Genomic DNA, 12,315 nt, shown 5'->3' with positions numbered 1-12,315 from the left:
AAAAAATGGGCTCTCCATCTGACTCCCTGTGAGATATTGATATAATGAAAACATTTTATTGATGTAAATATGTATGAAACAAATATCCTCAAAACTGTGACTTTCAGAGAGATTGGGAGCTGTATACAAATGTAAAACTCCTAATTGGTCCAGCAGCTCAAGGAAATAATCACAAAACAATTAGTTCTTCAAGAATATCAATGCTTCATTAACATCTGCAAAACAGTTTGGAGACCTAGGTGACAGGCTTTTATACAGCTACAAACAGCAAGGAAGGAAATTATGAATACTGTCTAATGATGTTAAAAGTTACTGTGACCCTGTCTAAGCAAAGGAATCTATAGCCAAATAAAGCTCCTGAAGGAACTACGCACAGATCTGGCTTCCCATTACAAATCCTTCCTGCCATATTTGAAGATGCCCTTCCTGTGCAATTCAAGCACTTTTCTGCAGTGTGAGTCTTGTTCAGGGCTTGGGATGCATGCTAAGACTGACCTGGAAATCCAGCTCAAATCCCAGGAAGAACATTTGGAAAAGCTGCTTCAATGCAGACAGCAGGTTCCTCATCCTTAACACAGTAAAATGAAGTTGAATGAATATTCCAGGTGCTGCTCTTTGGAGCTCTGCTTGCTTCCTCCAGTGTCAGTGGAGGGGGAAAAGCCACAGGAAGTCTTGAAAGTGACACGGAGGCTTTTAGGCCTCCTCTGCATATAGGACTGATTGCAGGAGAGATTATTCCTTTAGGATTTGAAAGCTAAAACTAACAGAAAAGAGAAATCTTGCCCCTTTTCCACACCATAAGATTTTCTTAAGAAAACTCACTGAGAAGAAATTTACTAAGTTTTCTTTCTCAAGAGCTCCATGAACCCACTGTTTAGTTGCTAAACTACTTTCAGAAGTGCTCATAAAATGCAAGAAGCTTTCTAGAGGAGAAGTCATGACTTCTTTTCCGAAGGGGTCACTCTCAGCTGGTCTTGGTTTACAAGGACAAGAAAGTTACCTTGGGGTATCAGTAAAGCAAAATGTCATCTCACTGCATTGGCACATAATCCGCAATTCACCTCTGAATCAGCCGTACCAGCTTCCGATACAGGTAATAGCAGAAATCTTTGTTTGTCAACATAGTTACATTTCCAACTAAGATTTTAATGAAGCTGGACAAAGCAGGGGAGGAAAAACACAAGATAATTAGATTGAAAATGTACTCTAAGCCCCTAACATTGTATCATGTTTACTTCATTTCATATTTTACCGGTCAAAAGAAAACTTCCTGCCTGCATCATAAGATGGGAAGATATTAAGAAGGAATGCACTTTCATCTAGATAAGCAGTACATAACACTTTCAAAGAGTAAAGAAGCAGTCCAAAGCCTACGTATCACAGATGTTCCCAATCCAGGCTTCAACTTCAAAGACTTCCTAAATAGGGTCAGGTTTCCCTGCTGACCTCAACCTGATTTATGGCAGAAAACTACTGAAGCAACTCTGAAAAAAGACATTATCTAGACCCCAAAATCAGCGTTCAGAACCCTTAACTAGAATTAGCCCTATGTTCAAAACACTCAACCATTCTTCATTCTAAAATTTGTCACTTTTCCTAGAGTCTTACAACATTGTCAAGCCTCCTGCCTGTTGTGTATAGTTTGGCCATTTACTGTCAGTCTAACCACAAATAATTTTGTACCTCTTACTCAGGGGTTTCATCTGAATAAATATGTAATGCACCTATTACTCACTGGCAGCCAGTGAAAAGTATGTATAACTGCTTTTTTAAATCAGATCACAAGAGAAATTTACATTTTCTGAAGCTATTACAGTCCCTGGATCAATTTCAAGAGAAGCAGACAAGAAAATATTAGTGTCGCCTGGCAATCTAGATACGAATCAGTAAAGTCTTGTGAAATTACTTACATTGTTTTCTTGATTCCTGTTATTCTGAAGAAGGGTGATGATACAATTGTGGATGAAGAAGGCAAGTGTCAGAACTCCTGTGAGCTGAGGAAACCGAATTCTAAACTCTAAGGGGGAGGAAAAAAAAGAGTGTTAATATTTACTTCTGTGAAATAAATAATGACAAAATGCAGAGAATATATAGCGTTGGAGTCTAGTGCCAGAAACGTGAACTGCCATATTGAAACGGGACAATATCTTGTCACTGAGCATAGCCAATCCAGATATTTAATCACGAAGTACAAAATTCATGAAGACAGTGGTTATTATATAACACAGTCTCCAAGAAGAGTCTCCCAAGACCTCAACAAACAAAGATTATTGGGTTAATCTAGGACCTTATATAAGCTTTTCTGATTCTCAACAGTGTAATTAGAAGGCATTTTTGAGGCAGGAATCAGTCCCAGGGAGATTGTACCTGTACCAGTCCCTGAGAATGGAGATAGGGAGAAGGTATCATTTGCTCTATGAGCATCTTTTCTGTGAGCATCTTTTCTTTCTTGGAATGACCAAGATCAACAAGTTAGTTATGCTACAAGAAAACTGACATCTGTAGATGTGTAAACAAGAGAGATGCTGCTTCCAAACTACAGCACTAAGGCAGGCAAAGAAGCTTCTTGACTTATCATACCCCATTGCTACTTTTTTTTTTTTTTTTTTTTTTTTTTTTTCCTCCATGAGAATATCATTGTTCTGCTGCTTTTCATACTCAGAGCATTATGTCCACAAGACTGTGTTTCTGGAACTGCTGCAAATATTCTAGGAATTTACCAATGCTGTAAACATCATTAAAGCACCATCTTGGTTGGTAATATATAAGGATATACCCACACTTTAGAGTGTTATACCAATTACAGATCCCTGAGCTAGCTCAGCTTCTGGAAGGCATCCAGCAATGCACTTATCAGAATCTCACAAACCCTCACAGATCAAACCATACAGAGCTCCATACAAACACATTTGGACCAGATTTCTCTAAACTGCAATGCAATCTGCCAGGTACAGGTACCCCAGGTAATTAATGAGGGCTCCTCCAGCCTCACAGAATGTACCTTCCCCAGGGCATTATGCAGAATTCACTGCATCTAAAATATCTAACTAGCATGATGTGCTACCAATAGAACTCAGAGAACGCAAGTGAGTCTTGGGCTTGTTTTCCACTACTTTAACCTCAATAACAAAATCAAACTGACAGATGCAGAATCTCTCTCAGCACTGTGTTCTTCCCCACCACTATAACATCCAGTTGTAGCTGGATGTGTATGCATTAGCTACGTGCTAACCTCATCTCCTAGCAGTACTAGTCACATTGCCAAAATAATCAAACTACTTGGTACTCCATTTCTTACAGTAACTTGCAGCACATATGTATTGCTATAATTCATTTTATACTAGGCTATAATAGAGCTTTGGACTTGAACTTCAAGATACTTAAAGCCAGTCTGGTTTCTGGTTTACGCAGGTCTGTTTATGAATCTTAGTTCGGGTGAATTCTCTCCTGCATTACAAAGAATCTGCAGATATAAGGTCACGCAAGCATTCCAAGATTGTTTGCTGGTGCAGTTCGCATTCAAACCCTGCTTTCAGAGAAAGTTTATATGGGGTTTCTCAGAGAGAGGTGGCAGCAGTGCACTGTATTTTACCTAACTTCCTTGTTGTATTTTTTTTAAATCTTAGCTTGTGTGTGCAGTATCATCAGCAGAGGCCGACTTCAGCACTTTGTATTTCCTGATTTCATCAGCTAGTTGGAAACCAACTCTTGTAGCAAACCAACAAACCATTAACTAGAATCCAATTTCTTAAAGACTCATTTTATCCCATATTACTGTAAGACCTTGGATACTGGGAACTCTTCACTTGCCAAGCCTTCACTCCTGAATCTATGTACAGCAGTTCTCCCTTGCAAGGGAGCAAGACCAAACGTTTTGATCTACCTACCTATTGACTTTGAGCAGCACAGGCTAGCACATTATTTCTACTTACAGATGGTATTAAGAATAATGCCATACCAAAATAAATTAGATCATTAACATAGATGCTAATCATCCAGTGCTTTGAAATCCAAATTGTTATACTGCAAGCAAAAGTAATTTGTTAGTCCATAAAATACACTCTAAAAGCAAACACACTTATGGAGGAAAACAGACAACACAGACTACACTGTTTCAGACCTTATCTGCATCTATCTATATGTTCGTATAGATGTTGCAGCAGCCAGGATTCTTAGGGAATTATGGAAAACCTTCTTACATCCAATTCATCCTCATAGCATCTGTTCTGGTCTTGTGCAAAGGGATACTTGGCAAAAATTGCTTGTCTTTGAAGACTCAAGCCAGAACGGACCACCATTTTCCTTCTCAGTGACATAACCGAGCTAAAGAAAATGTTTTACCAAGACTTTCACTTGTTTCTCAGCATTCGGATCTTGAAATAGGGTTCTAAAAGCCTGTCCAAGATGAGGAAGCAATGACCTTCAGCAGCCATGGAAGAGTGAGTAAACAGAACTGATGACAGCTCTCCCCACTGAGAGGTGGGGAAAAGAAAGACACTGGGTTATGAGCAGAGTTCCTGGCCAAAAATACACAGAATACACTAAGCTGTTTATTTGGCTTATTATTTTACCAAACCAGCTTAAGTTCAACTGTAGAGCTGAATCAACCAAATGGGAGCGGTAGAATAAGAAAAAGCATAACTGCTGCAAGACTAACACAGCTTTCATGTGAACACACTTAAACGAATTTTGTATTGCTTACTCAGTGACTACTACCTGTAGTTTATCTATTGAGCCAGAATGCCTGTTGCCACAGAGCGTTACCATGATTTCACAGATCAGAACGGATTTTACTGCCAACTGTGGAATAGCTCTGGTGTTTCTCTTTTGATCTTTATCTTGCTACAGTAATTTAAAATTCTTCCTAATGTTTTAAATCATTCTGGTTCTCTTCTTCACTTCTAGCACTGTTTATATGACTGTGACACCTTGCACAGTGATCTGTAATATCACTGGGAGGGGAGAGGAGGAAGAGAAACTCATACTTTAAAGAAAGGAAAGATAAACATACTGGAGAGCTAATAGGCATTTAAAAGTGAAGGGCTAAGAGTAAGGACTAAAACCTGCCAGAGGCTGGAAAGCAAGGGAAAAACACACTCATAAATCATGGTGAACAAGCTACTTTATTTAAGCAAGACAATGTGTAGAGAGTTTGTAACGCCTTTACCAGTCAGTCTAAAGTCTGTCAGTTGTAACCACTGATGAAATAGGTAAGATCTGAAAACAGGGCAGCTAGGATTTACTATAATATAGGTGAGATGAGGCTGTGGCAAGCTCCTTGTTGCATGATAAAGGCTGGAGATACCTCTAATGGTTGCTCCACCTCTTCTCCAGCACTGATACTGTCTCCTAAATAAGAACATCACTGGGAAAGGGATTCCCTGTCACTTCATCACAAGAAATCCTTCTTGAGCTTCTAGATGCAACATCAGACAGCACCTCCTCACTCTGTTTACCTCCCAGAGGTGTTAAAAGGTGAATGGGACAGACATTTATGAATTCCTTTAAGAAGTCTAAACCCCACAATATACATGTTTCATTACTGCATTTTAACTGTCTTACCTGGTACAAAAAATTCGTTCTCTGTAAACCAGTTGTATTCTAAATGGATTCCGAGGTGAGCAGCCTTCACAGTGACAAGAAAAACTAAGTAGACAACTGAAACTGTGCCTAAACAAGACAAGAGCCAAACAAATATCATAAAGCAGCAGAAAGTGTGCTCTGTTTTATTCTTACTTCATCCTATTAATTACCAGAAGTCCAAACAGTTATTTAGGGTTGGTATTCATTCTTAAAAATACAGGGTAAGTCTGAATTCCTTTCTTTTAGGTCAGAAGTCAGAGAGAAAGAGCAACACACACACCCACCATACAAGCTCTCAGTATGTTTAATGTTCTCCAGGTGCTGCATTAGTGATGGTAGAAGGGGTGCCTGGTAATCCCTGGCACTGGGTAGGTAGGGAGGTCTCCAGGCAGTAAAAGGGTTCCAGCTTCAGCTCTCAGGATTTCAACCTGACATGGGACACAGCTGGCTGAGGAAGTGCAGGAATTACAGCATCCATTCAGTCCTTAACTTTTGAACCAAATGGCACAGTGAGATACCAATTAATGCTAACTGCCATCACAAACTTTACACCTGGAATCAGAAGCCTAATAACTATATTTGACCGCTATGGATTTAAACCTTGTCTTGAATATAAACCTAAGCACACAGGATTTGTATTCCATCTGACTGGTCCAGCATCACCAAGCAATGCTTTGCACAGCATGAGAACTACAAGTAAGATCAGAGATGGATATAAACATCTTGCTATGTCTGCATGTGGGACAGACAGCATATGATCTTGGCTCCTGTCATTTACAGAGAGGGAGACAGAAGAAGGGTAATAATTATCCCCAAACTGGATGAAACTACATCAACAGTAATTAAGACTACTGTGATGAAACATCCTGGCTAACAATCCTGCTAGTCAGAGAACAGGCTATAAATAAATGCTGATTTTTTACCTTCACTTGTATAGGTTAGAATACAGATTCAGAGAAGACATCGTTTTATTCTAGCAATATCTCCAAGATTACAAAATAAATTAAGGAAATATTTCATTTGATTACACAGAAAGGAGTCAAGGAGTTATGTAGGGAAAAGGTTCTGTTCTTGAGGATCAAATGAATAGCTAAAATAGCCCGTATTTTCCCAATTATTCAGCTTTCTGTAAGTGTAAAGATCAGTAAAAAAACAACCCCTATTATTTCAGCACCTCAAATATTGCCTTCCACTTTTCCTTGTACTATAAGCTTTAAGGTTTACCAAAATTAAGGCAACTTTGAATAGTTTTTGCATTACATATTAATTTTCTGAATATTAAAACATGAAATTTCTCATAACTTCAGATTAGTCCTTAAACAGAAAATAGCTACCGTGATAACACATATTTTAAAAAGATGTGCAGTTATGGCCAGCTCTCACTTGAAAAAGTATTTTCTTATTCCTAATGCATCAATGCCTAATATTTTCTATATAAAAAAACCTTACTTTTTATATAGAAGCACTGTCACTTATCCAAGTTCCTGTGTTGTATTTTCATTTGGCAGTTCCAGCGGCAGAAGGCCCAAGCTCTAAGTAGGTGTCACACCAGAACAGAAGACAAACTAGGCCCTCAGTTCCCCGTCCTCTACCCCCTCTACCATACACCTCTATCTTTTTTGACCAGTTCTGTGCTCCCCATCTCCCCTTCACTATGGGCTTCAACACTACGCCCTCCTACCTCTCCTCTTCCAAAAACGTGGACCAACCCCACCCATCATCCATGCACTTTATCCACCCTACCAATCCCTGTCTTGGTTTGTATCTCAATACAGAGAAGTAAGAGCACATGACAAATGTTTGTCCTCGTAGCACAGGATAGAGCAGAGAACAGGGAGCTGTGGCAAAGCACAGCAGTAAGTTACAGGATTGATGAATGTTGCTACTAATTTATCACCTGATTGGTAGCAAATGACTTCAGGTCAGAGGCAATTACTCTTTGAAAGTAACCATGTGTGTTGAAGCAGTTACCAGATGAAGGGTATGTCTGACTGCCTGTCTCAAGGTAGCATGCATCAAATGCTGCTTTGAAGCATGTGTACCATAGTTTAGAAAAATCTGTTGTAAATACAGTAGAACTTGTTTTACAGGATTATCAAGGAAGCAAAAGAAAAAAAAATTACTCCTCATTAACATTAAGGTGCAAACAAAGCAGGACAAAGCCTGTGGGTGATTTAACAAACCAATCAACAAACCATTTTGAGGTCAGATATTGGCTACTGGAAAATTGTTCACTAGAGTAACTTTCACTGTTTGTATATATTTTAACCACAATTAACCTATTCTTTCAGAGTACTTGTTACCTACCTAGGACGTTAAACTTTGCAAAGAAAGATGGAGACTTCAGATTTAGCAGGGGTAGAAGAACAGCAATCAGGTAAAATGGTACTGTTCGTGACTTGTCCCACCACTCCTCAAAGAGCTCAAAACCTGTATTGTTGCCAGAAAAGGACGTCACACTCCCGTTCTGTGGCGGGTTATCTCTAGCAGCGCCTGGACAAATGACTGGAACAAAGAAAAACAAAAATATCCCCTGGTGAAAAAAAGTGTTATTTGCACATAATCTTCACAACCAAGAGCCAATAATTTCAGGGAAGTGTTTTAGCAGTGTGGAGTAGGACCACTCAGAAGCAATGTTTGACAACTCAGCTCCTACTTTTACTTTTTTCTTTATCAGGAGTTGAGTGCTAAAATTTCACTGCTAGGCTACACTGCCAGGGTCCTTGCACGGTAAGCTGACAAATGCTAATGTGTTTCTGGCTGAACATAAGCAAGCAAGATGCTAATTCCTATGTAGTGTGAGCTGTTGCATAGGATCAGCCTTAAAGGTCACATACCTACAACTAGGTGTGTGTGTTCAATGCCCACGTGCACCTGTTCGAATCCAGTCATAGCAGTGCATCTCAGCATCTGGATGCATATTTAGCATCATGATCTGCCTCTGCACACTTAAGATAATACAAACCAATTCAAGTGCCTATGGATACAGAGGAGCCTGTATTAGTGTATTGCCTTGGAAACACACAAGCTGAGGATGACAAGAAAGCTGCTGTAATCAACAGCAGGTCTAAAACTCATGAACTGAAGCAAAACACTATCATCTTGGTGCCTTGCCAGATACAAGCAATTCACTGCTAGACAACATAGCAGAAGCAGTTTAACATATGCATAATGCTATCAGAAGGGAATATCCTGTTGTGTGGTGGTTCATCACTGGCAGTACCTGACGCGTGACTGGAACAAAGAAAATCAAAAATATCTCTTGATGAAAAGGGGTTTATTTGCTTGTTGCTAATATGAGCATTTGTTTCTAAGAGATGCCTACAAAAAATTATGTGTTGAAATATGAACCTGTCTTATTGTTCTCTTAATTTCTTTTTTGAATCTTGGCACCTCACAATATTTCACAGCCTCCCTCCCACACTAGCTTCATGCCTATTCTGTTACAAAGGAAAAGGTGTAGAAAATGTCCTATCAAACCTCTTAAGAGAGACCATCACATTACTTTACTTAGATTTTTCATTTGTTTTCTCTCCATTGCTTGTAAGAGGATCATTTCACAAACCTTGAAAAATGCTTTTATTCTTACTGATCTCTTTGCTAGCCCTGAATGCCTTGCCAAGAGCCATTCAAACATCTGGCAGCCCTTAATTTTATGCAGCAGCTGAATTAAATCTTTTAGTCAGTGGAAGATGCTGTGGAATATGGTTTTCTACTTCATCTCTAAGTTATACCTCCTGCTGTATATGAATGGGACAGAAGAGCAGAAGCAAGAGATCACAAGAGGAAGAACACAGCAGTAGCTACTGGTGCCTAGCTGGTAAGGGGACTGTAGGGGAAACAGGATTCAGCATGAGCTCAAATGCCAATCAACTAGTTCTCAGAGTTTTCTCAACTCCTTTGCCTGACTCTAAACAGCTGCTCCCAGAAACAATGCTGCAGCATTGTGACACACAGCTGTCTGACTGGTTTTGAAATGTTTCCCCATTCCATATGCACCTGGGATAGAGATAATTTACCGCTTCATAACAAAGAACCACATGTCCAGTTACTATACAAAGGCACAAAGATCAGATGCTGACAATATCCGAGCTCCTACCTTCATTGTACATTATTCTGTCTACTTAAGAATTCTCCACAGACCTATCTTCACACTCAACTACAGCATTTTGCCTTAGTCATGAAAATGTCAGGCTCTCCACAAAAGCAAGTGGACACCTGCGCAGCTCGATATTTGTTTCTTTTTGTGTTCAGCATCATTAAAGCTGTGGTTACAGCTTTTTTAGTAAGAATATCGTAGGGCTGTGAGGAGCACAGATGCCCCAGCCAAGATTTTCAAAAGCAAACAGATCAGCCATGCCTCAGTTTCAGGGTGCTAAAATAAAAATTCCTTAATGGAATTCCTCATTGTACAACTACTGTTACGTCTAACATTCATGATTTCAAGGAGTATCTAGCTGGGTACACAAACGTGTAATTTACTTTTAAACCCTGCATCTAATTTTTTGTTTTAATTATTTGGCTTGCCAAGTATGTGGCTATTTATAGAAATACAAATCCCAGATAGAAAAATTACAGTTTTTAAAAATAGGTAGTTAGACCTTAAAATACATTGTATAACTGAAATGTGGATAAAAAATAGGCATGAAACCATGCTGATTTGCCTTTAAGGCCCCCCAAACAAACAGGGAACACAACACTAATAAGTGATTCTTACCTTTGTTAGTTTCATTAGTGCCAGGAACAATTTCTGTTACATTAATATCATGAACAAAGTCTGAAAAGAAGAAGAAAATCTTATGATAGATGTTCTACATCTGTTATTAGACTGCTGTTGCCTTAAGAAAAACCAGTTAAGGAAACATTTTGGAGTATAACAGGGACATAATACAGCAGCTTGTACTCCTCAATCCCAAGTAGGTATTTTTGAACTTTCATCTTAAAACCCCAGAATGTTTAACTAGGAGTTCGAAAGAATCTGAAGCTGCCTTCAAAGCTACTGCTTACTTGTGTCAGTTTTGACATATTGGAGCTTCTTTTGACAACACTTTGTAAGACGGTTATAACAAAACATTATCGGGAACATCTTTCATGGCAACATCTGTGACATTCTCCTGGACACGGACACAGAGCCTCCATTCAGACACTAATTATATTGTTGTTTTTAAAAACAGAGTCTATCACTTGTTTTTGAACATTGATGACATTTTTTGAGCTTGATCACTTTCTAGTACTGTAATTTCCCAGATGGTTACCTCCCCTGAATGCTGTATCGTAGTGAGCCTAATGACACACATACAGCAAAGAGTTTTCATGTTCTACTTCTAGCACACAGTGTTTTAAACTAGTCCCCCTTTTCTGCACTTTCTTCTCAACAGCCCTGTCCATTTTTAAGTCCCCACGCTTCCCCTCCCAGCTGCTTGTTTCTGTTTCCCCAGTATACCTTTGCTTGTCCCAGACAACCTGTCTGCAGTGTTGCATAGTAGATTAGTGAACAGATCCATCTTAAAAAGAGCCTCTTTTGGGATAGAAAAAAGGTTTATGGAACCACACCCTTAGTCCATACAGTTATTATATGGAAAAAACTTCCCCTACTGATTTTTCTAATCTTGTTTTAGAAGAGGCTGCTGGACTTTTTTCCTGTTGTATTATAAGTAAGGGAATCTCTGGAAAAAGGTTTAAGTCTCACTACCTACAGTCATCTCTAGTACTACTTTGTTTCAAGTACACTCCTGTGACACTTTACTGCTCTGCCACAGTAGGTATTTTTGAGTTTCTGTAACTTTGCCAGTTCCAGACTTCTGGACAGCAGTTTCTTTCTTTGCAGTCTGAAGTTTAAATCAATCAACTGATTCCTACTCTTTCTACGGTCCAGAGCATTGTTTCTACTTGTGTATTAAAGAAACTAACAAAAGCTGGCAGTGACAGCACCCGGAGAAGATGCACAGGAAGTGCCATTCTCATGGGCAGCGCATTAAGTATTACGCAAGAGAGATTCTGTCCCAGGTGTCTGAACCCTTCGGGGGATTACTGCCACGAAAATCAGATAGACCCACTGAATGGATCTTAAGAGCAAAAGACTACGCACTTAGAAATGTCCTCCTGACGCTGTCTTAAAACTCTGGCCTCAAAAATACACATGCACGATAAAGCAAGAAACAGAACAAAAACATAGGACACACACACCAAAAAAAAGACAAGATATCATACTTTGCTTAGGGTCTTTGCATTCTATAAATATTACTATCTCCTAGAACATCCTCCCTCAGGAAACTGATTTGTTCCTACTTGAAGTGTATGTGTAAATTAAAAAAAAGAGTCATCTGAGCATATTAGAATTAAATACAGTAGCCTGCTTATGATAACCTAGAAACACATGGCTGGAAGATGCCAATGGGTCAAACACTCATCCTATTATTCATTTTATAACTTAATAATTAAATAGTCACAATGAAAGTTAGAAGAAAACTCCAACCATTGAAGTTACCACAGAGTAAATAACTCAAATAAGAATCCCTCTAAAATATAGTTAAGTGATAAAATAGCAGATAAGAACATAGACAAGTAGATTTTTTTTCTAGTAAAAGAACACTTTTGAGCATTCTGAAGTTTACTCATGAAAATCATAGAATAATTTGGTTTAGAATAGTTTAGGATTAATATGTTAACATTATAAAACAAAAAAAGCCCTAAGATGAAATGGCCTTAGGAAGCTATGAGTTAGATCAGCTG

The 12,315-nt window shown here is 38.9% G+C and overlaps 1 protein-coding gene across 2 annotated transcripts in view; it reads right to left on the bottom strand.

Annotated features, from left to right (window-relative positions):
* LOC112995751 (neutral amino acid transporter 9) overlaps positions 1 to 12,315 on the bottom strand; it is a 53,748-nt gene that overhangs the window by 19,438 nt on the left and 21,995 nt on the right. For both annotated transcript variants that reach the window (XM_064500835.1, XM_026120930.2), the window contains 4 exons: positions 10,301 to 10,360; positions 7,891 to 8,088; positions 5,563 to 5,670; positions 1,911 to 2,017 (listed from right to left, as the gene is read on the bottom strand). In XM_064500835.1, coding sequence (XP_064356905.1) covers positions 1,911 to 2,017; positions 5,563 to 5,670; positions 7,891 to 8,088; positions 10,301 to 10,360 — 473 coding nt within the window. The remainder of the gene's footprint in view (positions 1 to 1,910; positions 2,018 to 5,562; positions 5,671 to 7,890; positions 8,089 to 10,300; positions 10,361 to 12,315) is intronic.

This window comes from Dromaius novaehollandiae, chromosome W, assembly GCF_036370855.1.
Source record: "Dromaius novaehollandiae isolate bDroNov1 chromosome W, bDroNov1.hap1, whole genome shotgun sequence".
Lineage (NCBI taxonomy): Eukaryota > Metazoa > Chordata > Aves > Casuariiformes > Dromaiidae > Dromaius > Dromaius novaehollandiae.
This window is presented reverse-complemented; position numbering and strand designations above follow the sequence as displayed.